Source organism: Diabrotica virgifera, chromosome 6 (assembly GCF_917563875.1).
Source record: "Diabrotica virgifera virgifera chromosome 6, PGI_DIABVI_V3a".
Lineage (NCBI taxonomy): Eukaryota > Metazoa > Arthropoda > Insecta > Coleoptera > Chrysomelidae > Diabrotica > Diabrotica virgifera.
Window position 1 is genome coordinate 217,149,251 of NC_065448.1, and position 14,619 is coordinate 217,163,869.

General features: G+C 33.5%; 1 protein-coding gene across 1 annotated transcript in view; it reads right to left on the reverse strand.

Moving 5' to 3' along the window:
• Positions 1–14,619, reverse strand: part of LOC126887244 (spidroin-2-like) — a 79,895-nt gene that overhangs the window by 7,413 nt on the left and 57,863 nt on the right. The window contains exons 6-8 of the mRNA XM_050654651.1: positions 12,381–13,490; positions 3,248–3,349; positions 284–385 (exon numbers count right to left, since the gene is read on the reverse strand). Of these exons, the coding sequence (XP_050510608.1) occupies positions 284–385; positions 3,248–3,349; positions 12,381–13,490 (1,314 nt within the window). The remainder of the gene's footprint in view (positions 1–283; positions 386–3,247; positions 3,350–12,380; positions 13,491–14,619) is intronic.

The following is a 14,619-nucleotide window of genomic DNA, read 5'->3' on the forward strand; positions in this document are numbered from 1 at the left end:
TTAATTCACTAATCCTAAAAAAAATAAAAACCGAGAGCTGTTAAACAAAAAAAATTTAGGCCCATCCAAAAAATAATTGAAAACCCACTTATCCTAGGGGTGGTAAGACTTAGTAACCTTTCATCAGAGAAAAGTAATTAAATCACCCTCAAGATCCATGATCTACATCCAGCCCAAAAAAATTTCTGGATCCGCCACTGATCTATTACGCTAATAAAATTAATATTCTTATTATATAAAATAGGAATCACATAATGATTACTGGTCATAACTAACAACTTACTCTTGGTGGATGTAATATTTGGCCGGCAAAGTTTTGCAAAATCCCACCCATACTTCCTAGTCCTCCGACGGATTCACCACCGTATTGGGGTACATGTGGCTGCTAAAAAAATGTTATAATATTACAATTAAATCACACAGTGTATTCCAAAAATTTAAAAGTACGTTTTTATCATAAATAAATATGACCTACGAATACAATAAAAGTACAAATGAGTTTTGCTATCGGTTCCTGAACCCGGCATCATGACTCCAGTCTTGTAGTGCTCCAGACACAATCTAGAGACTAAGTCTTACCCCACTTTGCTAGGATTTCAGAACATCTACCCCATCTGGTACAGTTTTTATTTAATGCCACCAAGTCCTACAATTCAAGTCAAATCATGGAACTAGTTGACTATCTAGCTTTTTTCTTTAGCAACATTAGATGTATAGATTCTGGATCATGATTACTGAATAAAAAAAAATTCGACTGACAAAGCAAATGTATTTAAGCCGAAGGTAGAAAGAAATTAAAAATACAGTTCAGTTTTAATGTCCGATTTTACAAATGTCTCTCTATCTGAACACTAAGCACCAAAATTAACGCACCACCTTAAAAATGGGACATTTTTGATGTCTTGTATTTCCTAAACCTGTTGTCCGATTTCAGTGATTTTTTTAATATGTTATAGCTTTATTCTTCAAGAATATCGATGTAATAATATTGCTGCTAAGCAGATAAGTGTCATTGTATGCCGGGTATTACAATGATAGTGTGTTTTTTCCTCAAAGTTTGGAACACCCTGTGGAATATTCTGCCGTATATAAAATATTTAAATTAAAACTCAACTGTAGCCTTATGCTTTCTTAACATTATGCTTTTTGATTCATTAGCTTATGTTGGATAATAAAAAAGTTAGGTACTTTAACAACTAGCAACGTTCTTCATAAATACAGGGTGTTTCTAAATAAGTGCGACAAACTTTAAGGAGTAATTCTGCATGAAAAAATAATGACCGTTTGCTTTATAAACATATGTCCGCAAATGCTTCGTTTCCTAGATACGGGATGTTGAATTTTTTCTTACAAACTGATGATTTATTTATTGCTCTAAAACAGGTTATGATATGCAAATGAAATTTGGTATGTTTTAAGAAGTAGTTATTGCGCATTTTTTGGCATACAACTTAGAATTTTATATTCACCATTGGCGTGCATACGGGTAATATGACCCGTAGGCACGCCAATGGTGAATGTAAAATTCTTAATTGTATGCCAAAAAATGCGCAAAAACTACCTCTTAAAACCTAAATTTCATTTGCATATCTCATCCGGTTTTAGAGCAATAAATAAATCGTCAGTTTGTAAGAAAACATTCAACATCCTGTATCTCGGAAACGAAGCATTTTCGGACATATATTTATAAAGCAAATGGTCATTATTTTTTATGCAGAATTACCCCTTAAAGTTTGTCGCACCTATTTAGAAATACCCTGTATTGATGAAGAACATGGCTAGTTGGTAAAGTACCTAACTTTTTTATTATCCAACATAAGCTAATAAATCAAAAAGCATAATGTTAAGAAAGCATAAGGCTACAGTTGAGTTTTAATTTCAATATATTATATACGCCAGAATATTCCACAGGGTGTTCCACATTTTGAGGAAAAAACACACTATCATTGTTACACCCGGTATACAATGACACTTATCTGTTTAGCAACAATATTATTACATCGATATTCTTGAAGAATAAAGCTATAAAATATTTTAAAAAATCACTAAAATCGGACAACAGGTTTAGGAAATACAAGACATCAAAAATGTCCCATTTTTAAGGTGGTGCGTTATTAACGGAGTAGTTCTTCAATTTTTAAAGGCAACCGCATTGCTGACCAGTTAGCTAAGACTCTTATGACCTGGGGATCTTTTTGGCTGGTCAACTACAACAATCGCGGTAATTTCCAAATGTCACTCCCACACGCAAACCGTGAAAGATGGGAAGAAGTTCCAGGATGTAGACTTGCCAAGGTAACACTAACGAACCTTGGGAAGTCAGCTTCAGAAAATTACTTTAGAATTACCAGGAAAACCTAAGCTTGACAGTTGGTGTTTTAACTGGCCACTCTCAACTAAGTAAACACCTCCACACACTGGGGCTAATAGTGTGGAGACACCTCAGTGCAGAAAGTGTGAACGAGATGACGAAACTGTCGAGCATGTCTTATGTGAATGTCTGGAGTTACCGTCAATACGAGAGTATGCGTTCGGCAATCCTTGGCCTAGAGGCCTACACCTGCCGACATAGGGAGATGTCCCCTGGTGACTTGTCCACATTCAACTCCAAACAATGCTAGTGTTTCTGTAAATTCCTTTCCTTTTGTTAAGTCTGCTTCTATACACAAATGGGGTGTATATTTTTCCGGTAAATCGGACGAAAATGTTGTTAGTATCTTGGAGAAGGTAGGAAATAGAGGGCGCCAAACAAGTTTTTAACGAGGAAAACAGATAAAACAAATATAGGAAGATTATTATTAATGAAATATAGAAAATATAATAAAATAATTATTTAAAAATAAAATAACAAAGATGTGACGTTTGTAACGTTACACACTCCTTCTACCCATCAGAAAAATTTCGAACATAGCCGAGAAATTTTTATCAAAGAAAACAAGAATACGAAGTTCAACCAGGAATAAATATATGCAGTAGTAATCGTTCAAGAACAAATCAAAAATAAATACTCATAATAAAGTAATTAAGTTGATGTATATAGTTAATTTAAATTATTACTCATAAAAGTTTGTCATTAATCATAAAAAATTATTAAGTATCAAAATAGACTTGACTAGGCTTGACTCGTCCTCCCTACTCTACAGATACAAATACAGCCCTACAATCTTCAAAAGTAATCAAGTTTAAGGAATAATATTAAAGATAATGGTTACAAATTTTAAATTCGATTCCATTTCATACTACTCACTTGTTGAGCAGGCTGCTGGTGTCCACCAGATAAAAATCCCGAAAGCAAACTTTCTAATGGTCCTCTCTGTTGTTCTGGTGGATGAGGATAGTATCCATATTGCTGCAATAAAATTACAGGATACAATAATTTAAACAATGTTATTTTTTTTATTCAATGTAACAAGAAATAATATGACATGACCATATAGACATAATAAGAATATTTATGGAAATAAAAGGCAGATATCGAGCACCTAGTTTATTAAAGCTTGCCCACGTACACTTTCGCTCCTAGTGAATCGTCAGGGGCGCTTCGTCAAATTAGGAAGGTATCCCAGAATGTCATAACATTTGTTTCATTAAGGAAATGATGGTGGAAAGTAACATAATATAACATACATTGAACAATAGATAAATTGATTAAAATTAAAGTAAATACCGGTACTAATTCGAGTTCATATCGAAGATGGAGGTACATCTGCGTAGGTCTACCGTAAAACTTTCCATATATCTCTGTATTGAGCTTCTGGCATCCAATTTGTGGTGATGCGCTTTATATCACCCGTCCATCTAGTCTCTAGTAGGTGGTCATCCTCTGCTTCAATATTCCTATTATATCATCTGTCAATCTGGCAATATGTCCGGCCCAAGCCCATTTAGCCATGGCTATTCTTTCAACTGCACCCGTGACACCTGTTCTTCTTATTTATGTGTTTGGTACTTTATCTATATATTATATCGGTTTTATAGCGTTCTACGCCTTTCCGTTCCTAATCGCCACTCCTTTCTATTGTGGCAGTCTTCCTCTCTTAGATTTCTTTCCGGCATCGCCTTGGAGATGCCCTTTATCCATGTAGTTGCCGGTCTTCCTCGTTTTCGTTTTTCTGTGGGGGTCCATTCTAACACTTTTTAGCGATCCTCCTTTCGTCCATTCGTTTTACTGTCCCTACCAAACCAGCTGTTGTCTTTCGATGTCATCTATGATTGTTCTTTCTATTTAAATTTGTTGTCTAATGTCGTCGTTTCTTATGTGTTCTAGTCTAGATCTTCTTGCTGACCTTCTCCAAAAATCCATCTCAGTGGATAGTAATGTATCTTTGTACTTGTTGGTTAATTGCCAGACTTCAGCTCCATAGGCTAACACTGGTTTTAATATTGTGTTGTAAAGGGCCTAGCCGGGTAAGATGGTGAAAAGTGCCCCCAACCCAATTTAAATTCCATATAGGCCACTTTTTAGCACATATAGAGGAACTCACTTTCTGAAATTTTTAGCCCCCTAGGTGATCACGTGACCCCCCTAGAGCCTAATTAGGCTTTTTATGTTTTTATTTTTTCTCTTAGCCGCAGTAAGAGCTAGCCAAAAACTTTATTTAAGAAAGTTGTAAGTTTCAAAAAGATCTATATGAAAAAATTTTTTTTATCTTTTTGGCGGGAAATTCGAATTTTTAGAACCATTTTAAACTTTTAAATACCTCTGAAAAAAAAACTAAGACACTCGTTTTTACGAAAATTAATTATAATGTGTATTTTTGCACAATCTTTCACCCTTAATTTTTTCAGATTTTTAAAATTGGTGAAACGTACCTTTAAAAAAAAACCGCATTTTTTCGGATTATTTTTCGTTTTTTGATACAATTTTATACATATTTTTCAAAAAATTTGACACCGTCACTAGAATAGGTAAAAAACTGAAAAATAATTGGGGTTTGCTTAACAAAAATTTTTTGTAACGATATCCATTTTCAAGATAAAGGGCGTTGAAGAAAACAAAATTTTACATATTTTTTACGATTTTGCCGAAACTACTGGCAACATTGTAATAAAACTTGGCGGGTTTTAAGAGGTAGTTATTGTGCATGTTTTGACATACAACTAAGGATTTGATATTCATCATTGGCGCGCATAGGGGTAATGGTCTGAAATTTTCAAAGAAAAAAAGATAGTACGCCACTGACATATTTCAAATTAACAATCATTTTTGAATTCCTCGTTCAATTTTCAATAAAAATCTATCTTCTCATTTTTTCATACGACGCGCCGTTTTGCTGCAAAAAATAAAATATCTTAACGCTTCCAAAGTATTCGAATTAATTTTTATAATAATGGATGTATGAGTTTATTATGTAGATGTAGAAAGTACTAGAAGTTCGAATAATTTGTAAGGGTTAAGATCTTTTACTTTTTGAATAAAAATGGCGCGTCGGATGAAAAAATTAAAAGATACATTTTTTGTCACAAATTGAACGAGAAATTCAAAAACCATTGTTAATTTGAAATATGTCAGTGGCGTACTATCTTTATTCTTTAAAAAGTTCAGACCATTACCCCTATGCGCGCCAATGATGAATATCAAATCCTTAATTGTATGTCAAAACATGCACAATAACTACCTCTTAAATCCAGCCAAGTTTTATTACAATGTTGCCAGTAGTTTCAGCAAAATCGTAAAAAATGTGTAAAATTTTGTTTTCCTCAACGCCCTGTATCTTGAAAATCGATGGCGTTACAAAAAATTTTTATTAAGCAAACCCCAATTATTTTTCAGTTTTTACCTATTCTAGTGACAGTGTTACCTTTTTTGAAAAATATGTATAAAATTGTATCAAAAAACGAAAAAAAAAACCGAAAAAATGCGGTTTTTTATTTTTAAAGGTACGTTTCACCAATTTTAAAAATCTGAAAAAATTAAGGGTGAAAGATTGTGCAAAAATACACATTATAATTAATTTTCGTAAAAACGAGTGTCTTAGTTTTTTTTTCAGAGGTATTTAAAAGTTTAAAATTGTTCTAAAAATTCGAATTTCCCGCCAAAAAATAAAAGAAAAATTTTTTCATATAGATCTTTTTGAAACTTACAACTTTTTTAAATAAAGTTTTTGGCAAGCTCTTGATGCGGCTGAGATAAAAAATAAAAACATAAAATGCCCAATTAGGCTCTAGGGGGGTCACGTGACCACCTAGGGGGCTAAAAATTTCAGAAAGTGAGTTCCTCTATACGTGCTAAAAAGTGGCCTATATGGAATTTCAATCGAGCTGGGGGCACTTTTCACCATCTTACCCGGCTAGGCCCTTTGTTTTTTATTTTCTGTTTTTATATTTTTTTGCCACAGTACCAAATTCGGGGTTCCTATCACCTGTTTTCCCTTTACTATCCTTTCTTTAATATTTTCTTCGTTTCGTCCTGTACTAGTCAGTTTTATTCCCAGATATATGTATTCATTGCAGCTTGTAATTGTCTCCTGTTCCAGGTTCAGGTTCTCCATTTCTTCCCTGAATGTGCCTACACATAGATACATATTGTGTTTTTTTGGTATTCACCTCCGGGCCCCATTTTCTACGTTGATCTATTTGTTTCCTTGCCATATATTCAAGATCTTTCTTGTCCTGTGCAATTACAATTTGGTCATCTGCATAGTGCAGCGTGTATAGTGTCGCATCTCCTATCGGTAGTCCCATTCCATTGCACTTCTTTTTCCATTGTCTAAGGGCTTCATCAATATATAATATATTGAATAATACTGGCGATATACAGCATTCTTGCCTTAGACCTTTAGTGGCCAGGAAACCTTTTGATATTTTATTTGATATTTGATATTTTATTTCCGCTTTTAATTTTGGATGTCGAGTTTCTATATAGTTCTTTGAGTGCCTGTATGATAGATGCATTTATGCTGGTTTTTTCTAGTACTTCCCATAGTCTATTAATGGGGACCGTGTCATCCCAGGCAACAAAGTGACGTCAATAACGTCGACGAAACGTCAGTTTTTGGTTGAATATATACACGTGTGTGAACATTACGTCGTATAAATGTCTTTTGTAGGTGTTTTTAAATACGTAAGATTATTGACGTTAAAATACCTTTAAAAACACGTGTTCATTTCAGACAGTCCAAGTCTCACGTCACAAAAATGGGAGCAGCTATTTAATGCTTTATAATGTGAATGTTGTATATTGACATTTGACATTGACTCCAAATTTTATCTTTGTTTTGGTGTGGTGTGGTTTAGTAGTTTAGTGTGTTGGTGTGTGGTGTTTATTTTCTGTTAATAATGAACTAATTATTATGTGTTGTTCACGATTATGCTGGATAATTTGTTAATAAATTATTTATTAGTTTATATGCTGTTTCAGTTTTGACCCAGTAAGTACTTATACCTATATAAAAAGTGAAATTGAAGACCTGTTTACAAAAATAACATACGTAACTGTATTTTTAAGATTTCTGTAATTTTTTAGTGTAAAAATACAATAGCTATGAAATAATTGTAAATTTTAATGCTGTTGTTTATAGATATTATTTATAGATATTATATCTATAATATTTATAAATAATATCAATAAAATTTACACATTCTTTCATATAAATTAGGTTTTTGCACTAACAAATTACAGAAATCTTAAAACTACAGTTATGTTGTTTTTGTAAATAGATCTTCAATTATTATTGTGTATTTTTAAAACCATAAAATAAAAAATAATCTAAAAAACGACGTTTTTGATATCACCTATTTAAAACGTGATAAAAATTACGTCAGTTATGGTGGGACATATTCACGTGACTTTCGACGTCGACAAAACGTGGTATACTGACGTGGTTTGGTGATAATTATGACGTCTCTTCAACGTTTTGGAAACGTTATTTGGTTGCCTGGGATATGCCTTCGTTAGATCTACCATGAGTAAATGCAACTCTTGGGCTCTTGACAGCCTTTTTTCTATTACTCGAGTTATAGAGAATATGTTGTCTATTGAGGATCTACCTGCCCTGAAGCCGCTTTGTTCCTCTGATTCGTATGGACGGTACTCTTCACATATTAGATCTTTTAGAATTCTTCCGTCTTAGTGTGCTAGTTACTGTAATACCTGTGTAGTTATTTGGATTTTGGTTACTACCTTTCTTATGTATAGATGTTATCCATCGTTCTTTCCATTCTATGGTACCGGTTCTCCATTTAAAAATCTGTTCATTAATGTTGTTATTATTTTAGATAATTTGTCAGCACCATTTTTAAGTAGTTCTGTAGGTATTCCTTCCGACCCTGGGGTTAGACCGTTTTTAATAAGGATATTGCTATTTTGGTCTGTTCTTCATTTATATTAATTGGTTGTCCTCTGACCTCGACTATATTGTGTGATGTGGTCCTGTATTCTAGTCTGTTTTCTACCAATAGTGATTTGTAATGTTCTTCCAATGTCGTTGTTGTTATAGGGTTTATCACAGTTTCTTCTATTTTGTTGGTTCTTACTTTCTTTATAAATCTCCAAGCTTCTGGTACTTTATCTCTGATGGTAAATACCTAACATTGATCTTTCCATAGCGTGTTGTGTAACTCTTATTTTATTTATCATTTCTTTTGTCAGAGTTAGTGTTTCCGCACCATAATATGTAAGAACCAGTAAAACACACTGGTCAAAAACCTACCTTTTCGAACAAACTGGAATATTAGATTTGAAAATGTTATTCAATCTACCAAAGGCTCATTTGAGACATATCCTTCTTTGTATTTCAGTTGTCTGATTATCTCGACCTAATCACATCTCATGCTCCAGACTAGATATTTGTAAGCTACTACTGACGTGGTGGTGCTATGGCTTTCAATTTGAATTTTATCGCTGACTACAAGGTTGGTCATAAATTTATCTTCATAGAGCGTTTCCAGCATTTATGTAGCTTTATCAACTCTATTAGTAGGCTATTGATTATGTATTTTAGAAAGGAACTACAACGTTAACAGGGTTTTATTGTTTCATATAGTCAATGGACCTCTATATTTGAAAAAACCGCGGAGTGCTACCATTTAAATTGGTGCGTTTTTGAGAAAGGATTAAATTAGTCCCTAGGCACAGGGCGAATTAGGGTGAGTTATATGCACATTTAGTGCAAACACGTCTATAGGAAAATTATTCCAGGTTAAATTTACTATCGGAATATCACATTTTAAAGTCAAAAACATGTTTTTTACAAAAATATATCCAAAAGAAAAGCAAGAAAAAAACATGTGTTTGTTTCACGATTAGTTTACCGTGAATATACGATGCTACTAAATATTACTTTAGCAATTAAAATAATATTCGGCGACACTTTTCGATAGAACTCTTTATTGATTGCTAGAGGTGGTTACAGATCAAAGTTTTGTTCGCTACTACTTACTAAAATTACAAAAAGCGCTCGACCAGAAATCCCGTGTGGTGGGGAAAGCAAAAATGTCTTTATCTCTTCTACAAAATTTCACTTTGGAAAAAAAACGTAATTAACAAATCGTCATCACTGTCCTTCTAAGAAGCAGCAACATAGCTTGCCTCGCACAAACTTTCCAAATACCTAACTTTATAAAGAGAATCAGGAATACAATTAACAAATATTACCCAGAACTATGGGTAAAAATGAATGTATTTTAATCTATAATTTACCCAAGCTTTAGGAATGTTCTGATATGCATCTACATGTAAAATAAAATCGAAACAAAAATTAACTAAACCATAAGGCGACGGAACAACATGAAAGATACAAATTTTGTTTTTTGCCCCATAACTTTTTTCCACGGGGATATAAGTATAGGCATTGCTTCTCAGAAAAAAAACGTCCATCCTTCTTCTTTAAAATGGCGTTTGGTAGAAGTCCCTGTGATTTACAATTTCCAAAATATGATTTTTAAATTTCGCCACTCACAGCGATTTTGGGATATTTTCCTTGTTACTTCGCAAACATTGTTCTGTAACATTTTTTACGCATTTCTAGTCAATTACCTTTAAAATGTTCTATCGTAGAAGGCTGTATGGCTATATTTAAGCAAGATATGGTTTTTCAAAATCTTATACTTTTAATGATTTTTGATATATTTTACAATTATTTTTAAATTTCTCATTATAACTTTTTTTATTGTATATTTGGGTATATGTATTGTGTAATAAAAAGGAAAGCTCATTTTCTTTACTTTAAAATGGTGTACTGTAAAAAATTCTAGGACTATTTTTAAACAAGATATGCTTTTTCAAAGTGTGACATATACACATGCAATAATTGGAACCATATGGAAAACTTTTTTAGTATTAATTTTATGAAAAAAAGTTATTCCTCATAAAATGCTCTGCCTAGTCTGAAACCTAAAATGCGATCATCAGATACATATAAAATTTTATTAATAGTGTACGAGGTATGTTAAAAATTATGAATTTGTTCAGGAAAGTACCTTTATATTTCACAATATCGATAAGTGTTATTAAGAAAAATTTTTTGGAATTAAAAATTATATTATAATATGCAACTATATTCTTCTAATTGAAAAAAAATAAAAAATTTTAAATTCTTTTCAAATTACGGATATTCTTGGGTATCCTACGAATATCTTGTTTAAAAATAGTCCTAGATTTTTTTGGAATACACCATTTTAAAGTAAAGAAAATATGCTGTTTTCTACTATACAATGTACATCCCTAAATGTACAAGAAAAAAAGTTAAAATGAGAAATTTAAAAAATAATCATAAAAAATATCAAAAATCATTAAAAGTATGAAACCTTGAAAAAGCAGAACTTGCTTCAAAATAGTTAAACAACCTTATACAATAGACCATTTTAAAGGTAATTGACTCCTCTTTCTAATAAATGTTCCATTGCATATACCTAGAAATGCGTAAAAAAAGTTACAGAGCAATGTTTGCGAAATAATGGGAAAAATGGTCCAAAAATGCTGTGAGCGGCGCATTTTGAAAAATCCTATTTCAGAAAATATAAATCCTAGAGAGTTCTACTAAACGTCATTTTAAAGAGAAAGAATGTAAGTTAATTTCTGCTGAAGCAATGTCTATACCTATATCCCCGTGGAAAAAAGTTATGGGGCAAAAAACAATAGCTATTTTTATAACAAGGGAGGAAAGTGCTACTTTTCCTCCCGAGAATGAAGTTTACTGCCCGACGCGTAGCGGAGGGCAGTAATCATTCAAGGGAGGAAAAGGCACTTTACTCCCATGTTATACATATGGTTTTTCCACCTTCCTCAAATAACAAGTCATTTTTCATTTTTACTGAATTTATTTACGTAACTAACCAACAAAATTTATTAGAACTAAAACTAACAAGTTTGTACAATATAACTGTCAACTGTCAAATATAAGTCAAATTATTAATGTAAACATTGTTACATCAGAATTACAATTTACAGTTTTTTACCATTCTGCAAAATACAGTGTTTTTAAAAAAACGTTAAAATGTATAGATACTTACGTAATAGAACATAGGTATTATACAGGGCGTCAATAAGTTATATTTCATGAATGAAATACCATGACGTCACTTTTACTTTTCCTCCCTAGGGAGGAAAAATATTTTCCTCCCTAGGGAGGAAAAGTACAACTTTGCTCCCTACAATCAGGTCCGGAAAAGTATACTTTCGGTAGAGGTAGGTGGAAAAATTGCTTTCTTTCGTGTTGATTTTTGCTTTTCTTTTGAATATATTTTTGTAAATAAAAATATTTTTGACTTTAAAATGTAATATTTCGATAGTAAATTTAACCTGGAGCAATTTTTCCTGTAGGCGTCTTTGTACCAAAAGTGCATAGCACTCACCCTAATCCACCCTGTGCCTAGGGACTAATTCACCCATTTCTCAAAAACGCACCCATTTAAATGGTAGCACTCCGCGGTTTTTTTTAATTTAGAGGTCCATTGACTATATGAGACAATAAAATCCAGTTAACGTTGTAGTTCCTTTTAGCTCTCTTATTTTGAACATAATCAATAGCCTATAGATATTAAAACGAAGTCATAGGCAAATCTTAGGTGGTTCATGGTATAATTGGAAAAATAAAATATGGAAGTGTGCACATAACACTTTAGGTCTATACGAATAAAAAAATGAATCAAATAAACAGACTTAGATGAAAGCTGCTATTACAAAAAGTGAAACCACAAATTCAGAAGAATTACTGAAATGAAGATGGCTAATAACGATTATAATAATAAAAGTTTCCTATTCCCTTTACTGAGAAGATGACATAATTAGAAAAAATAATCTTAGTGTAATAATAATTTAAAATAAACGTAGTATACTTAAAATCTATTGTTATTTACATAGACCATCACCTTTTCGATATTAAATAATTAAAAATATTTTTCACTATCTAAATCAGAACCAGTGTACTGTAAACACTTACCTCATTACCACTTTGCCTATTTTCCTGACCACTATTCTGTCTAGGAACTCCTTCACGAGCCATTTCTCTTTCTAATTGATCACTTACATCCTCATGGTCATGCCCAGCACCCTTTGTGGCTGATGTCGACCTTTGAAGTCCACTATAGGGAGCACCTCCAGCACTTTGAGGAGGTGGCCCTTCATTATTTGCTTGTGTTGGGCCAGCGTACTGGTTACCTCCGGTATTGGAAGGATGAAAAGGTTGATTACCGCTATAAGGGGGTTGATTTCCACCTTGAGGAGGTTGGTTATTACCATAAGGAGGTTGGGGGCCAGTTTGAGGGGGTTGAGAACCACCGTAGGTAGGATGGACAGAAGGCGGAGATAATAAATTTGATAATAATGAACCAAAATCTATTCCATGTGACTGTTGGGGACCAGAACCTTGGTATCCCGCAGGTCCGGGACCATATTGGCTAGGATTGCCTTGTGGATGCTGCTGTGAACCTCCAGATAGTAACTGGGATAACATAGAACCAAAATCTGGTTGCTGAGATCCAGCTGTAGGTTGGGGTCCAGGAGAGGGTTTGCCAGTTTCTTGAATAGGTCTAGTGGCGGTACCAGAAAGAAGATTAGGGAGACTTGAGAGTAAACCACTAAGATCCACTCCTTGGTTTTGGGAACCAGGCTGTCCCTGACCTCCAGGATGTTGACCTCCTGCTTGTTGATTAGGATTAGAAAGAAGACCTGATAGTAATGAACCAAAATCTGATCCTCCTTGAGGTTGAGGTCCTTGCGGTGCTTGTCTTCCAGGTGGTGGTGCACTATTACTAGAGAGTAATCCTGATAAAAATGAACCAAAATCCGGTCCACTCTGCTGAGCACCCGGGACACTTTGTGTTTGCGATACCTTTGACTCTTGGTGACCACTTAATAAGTTCGTTAATAAAGCGGAGTAATCAACTTGGCCTTGTTGAGCTCCCGGAGCTTGGTGGGAACCTGGAGGTCCCTGTTGAGATCCGCCAGAAAGAAGTCCTGCAAGTAATTGTTGGACGGGACCTTGAGACTGTGGCTGAGGCTTGACATTGAGGTTCATGTCTTGAGGAAGATCAGGATATATGCCATATTTCTGGGAATATTAAAAACTGATGTAAAATTGCACTAGACGTTTAGTTTTAGTAACTAAGTGCCCGTTTTTAGGTCCAGTGCAACTAATGAATGTGATGGAATGCTATCGATGAATTTTATTATACCAGGTTAGTTTTAAAGTGCAACTGATTCTGAAAAATGACTTCATTTTTGTTACTAAGGTGTTATTAATCAATTATTGGTTATATTATCTGCCCAATATTGTTCTAAAACCGTAATTAGATATATACATAACTCGAATATAACAAAGAGTTAGTAATTTCACCCTTCACAATTTATCCTTCACCCTTAAGTGACAATTTTGTATTCACTTTTGAATTATATGTATTTATATATATTTTCTCAGTTTTAACAGATATTAGCATTATCATTTATAAACAATGAATTCCACAAGATAGAAGAAACAAAACAACACATCACAAGCCGTCCAGCAAAACCCACAAGAAGGGAATCAAGAATGGCAACAACATATGTAAAGGGCATATCAGAAAAATGAAAAAGGATACGAAACAAGTACAACATCACAACAACATTTAAAACAATCAACACACTCAGATTTACCCTGTCCAAAACCAAACCCAACAACACACAAAAGAAGTCAAAGAACTGCATGTACAAAATACCCTGTGAATGCAACAATTTCTACGTGGGAGAAACTGCAAGACCAGTAAGTGTCAGGGTAAACGAGCATGAAACATACATCAAAAACAGGGATTTCAATAAGTCATAGATTTGCAAACATGCCTGGAACAATGGACACAGAGTACAATGGAAAGATGTATCAATAATCATGAAGGAAACAGACATGAAAAAGACAAAAATCAAAGAAGCAGCCCTCATCCTACTAATAGACTAAGAGCCGCTATAGGTGAAATTTCTTAATCATTTTAGGCACGATGGGACCCTATAACTTAAATAGTAGAACCTAAAAGAAAACGTTTGAACACTGTGCCGTCACTTTTCAGTGGCACATGCGTCGACAGTGGTGCATCAAACTTTCCACTTATGGACGGGATAAGTAAATTAAAAGTTAACAGAACTTACTACCAGAATTAAATTTTTTTTATTTTTTTAAGTTCTATGTGATTAACACATAGGATTCATCGTGA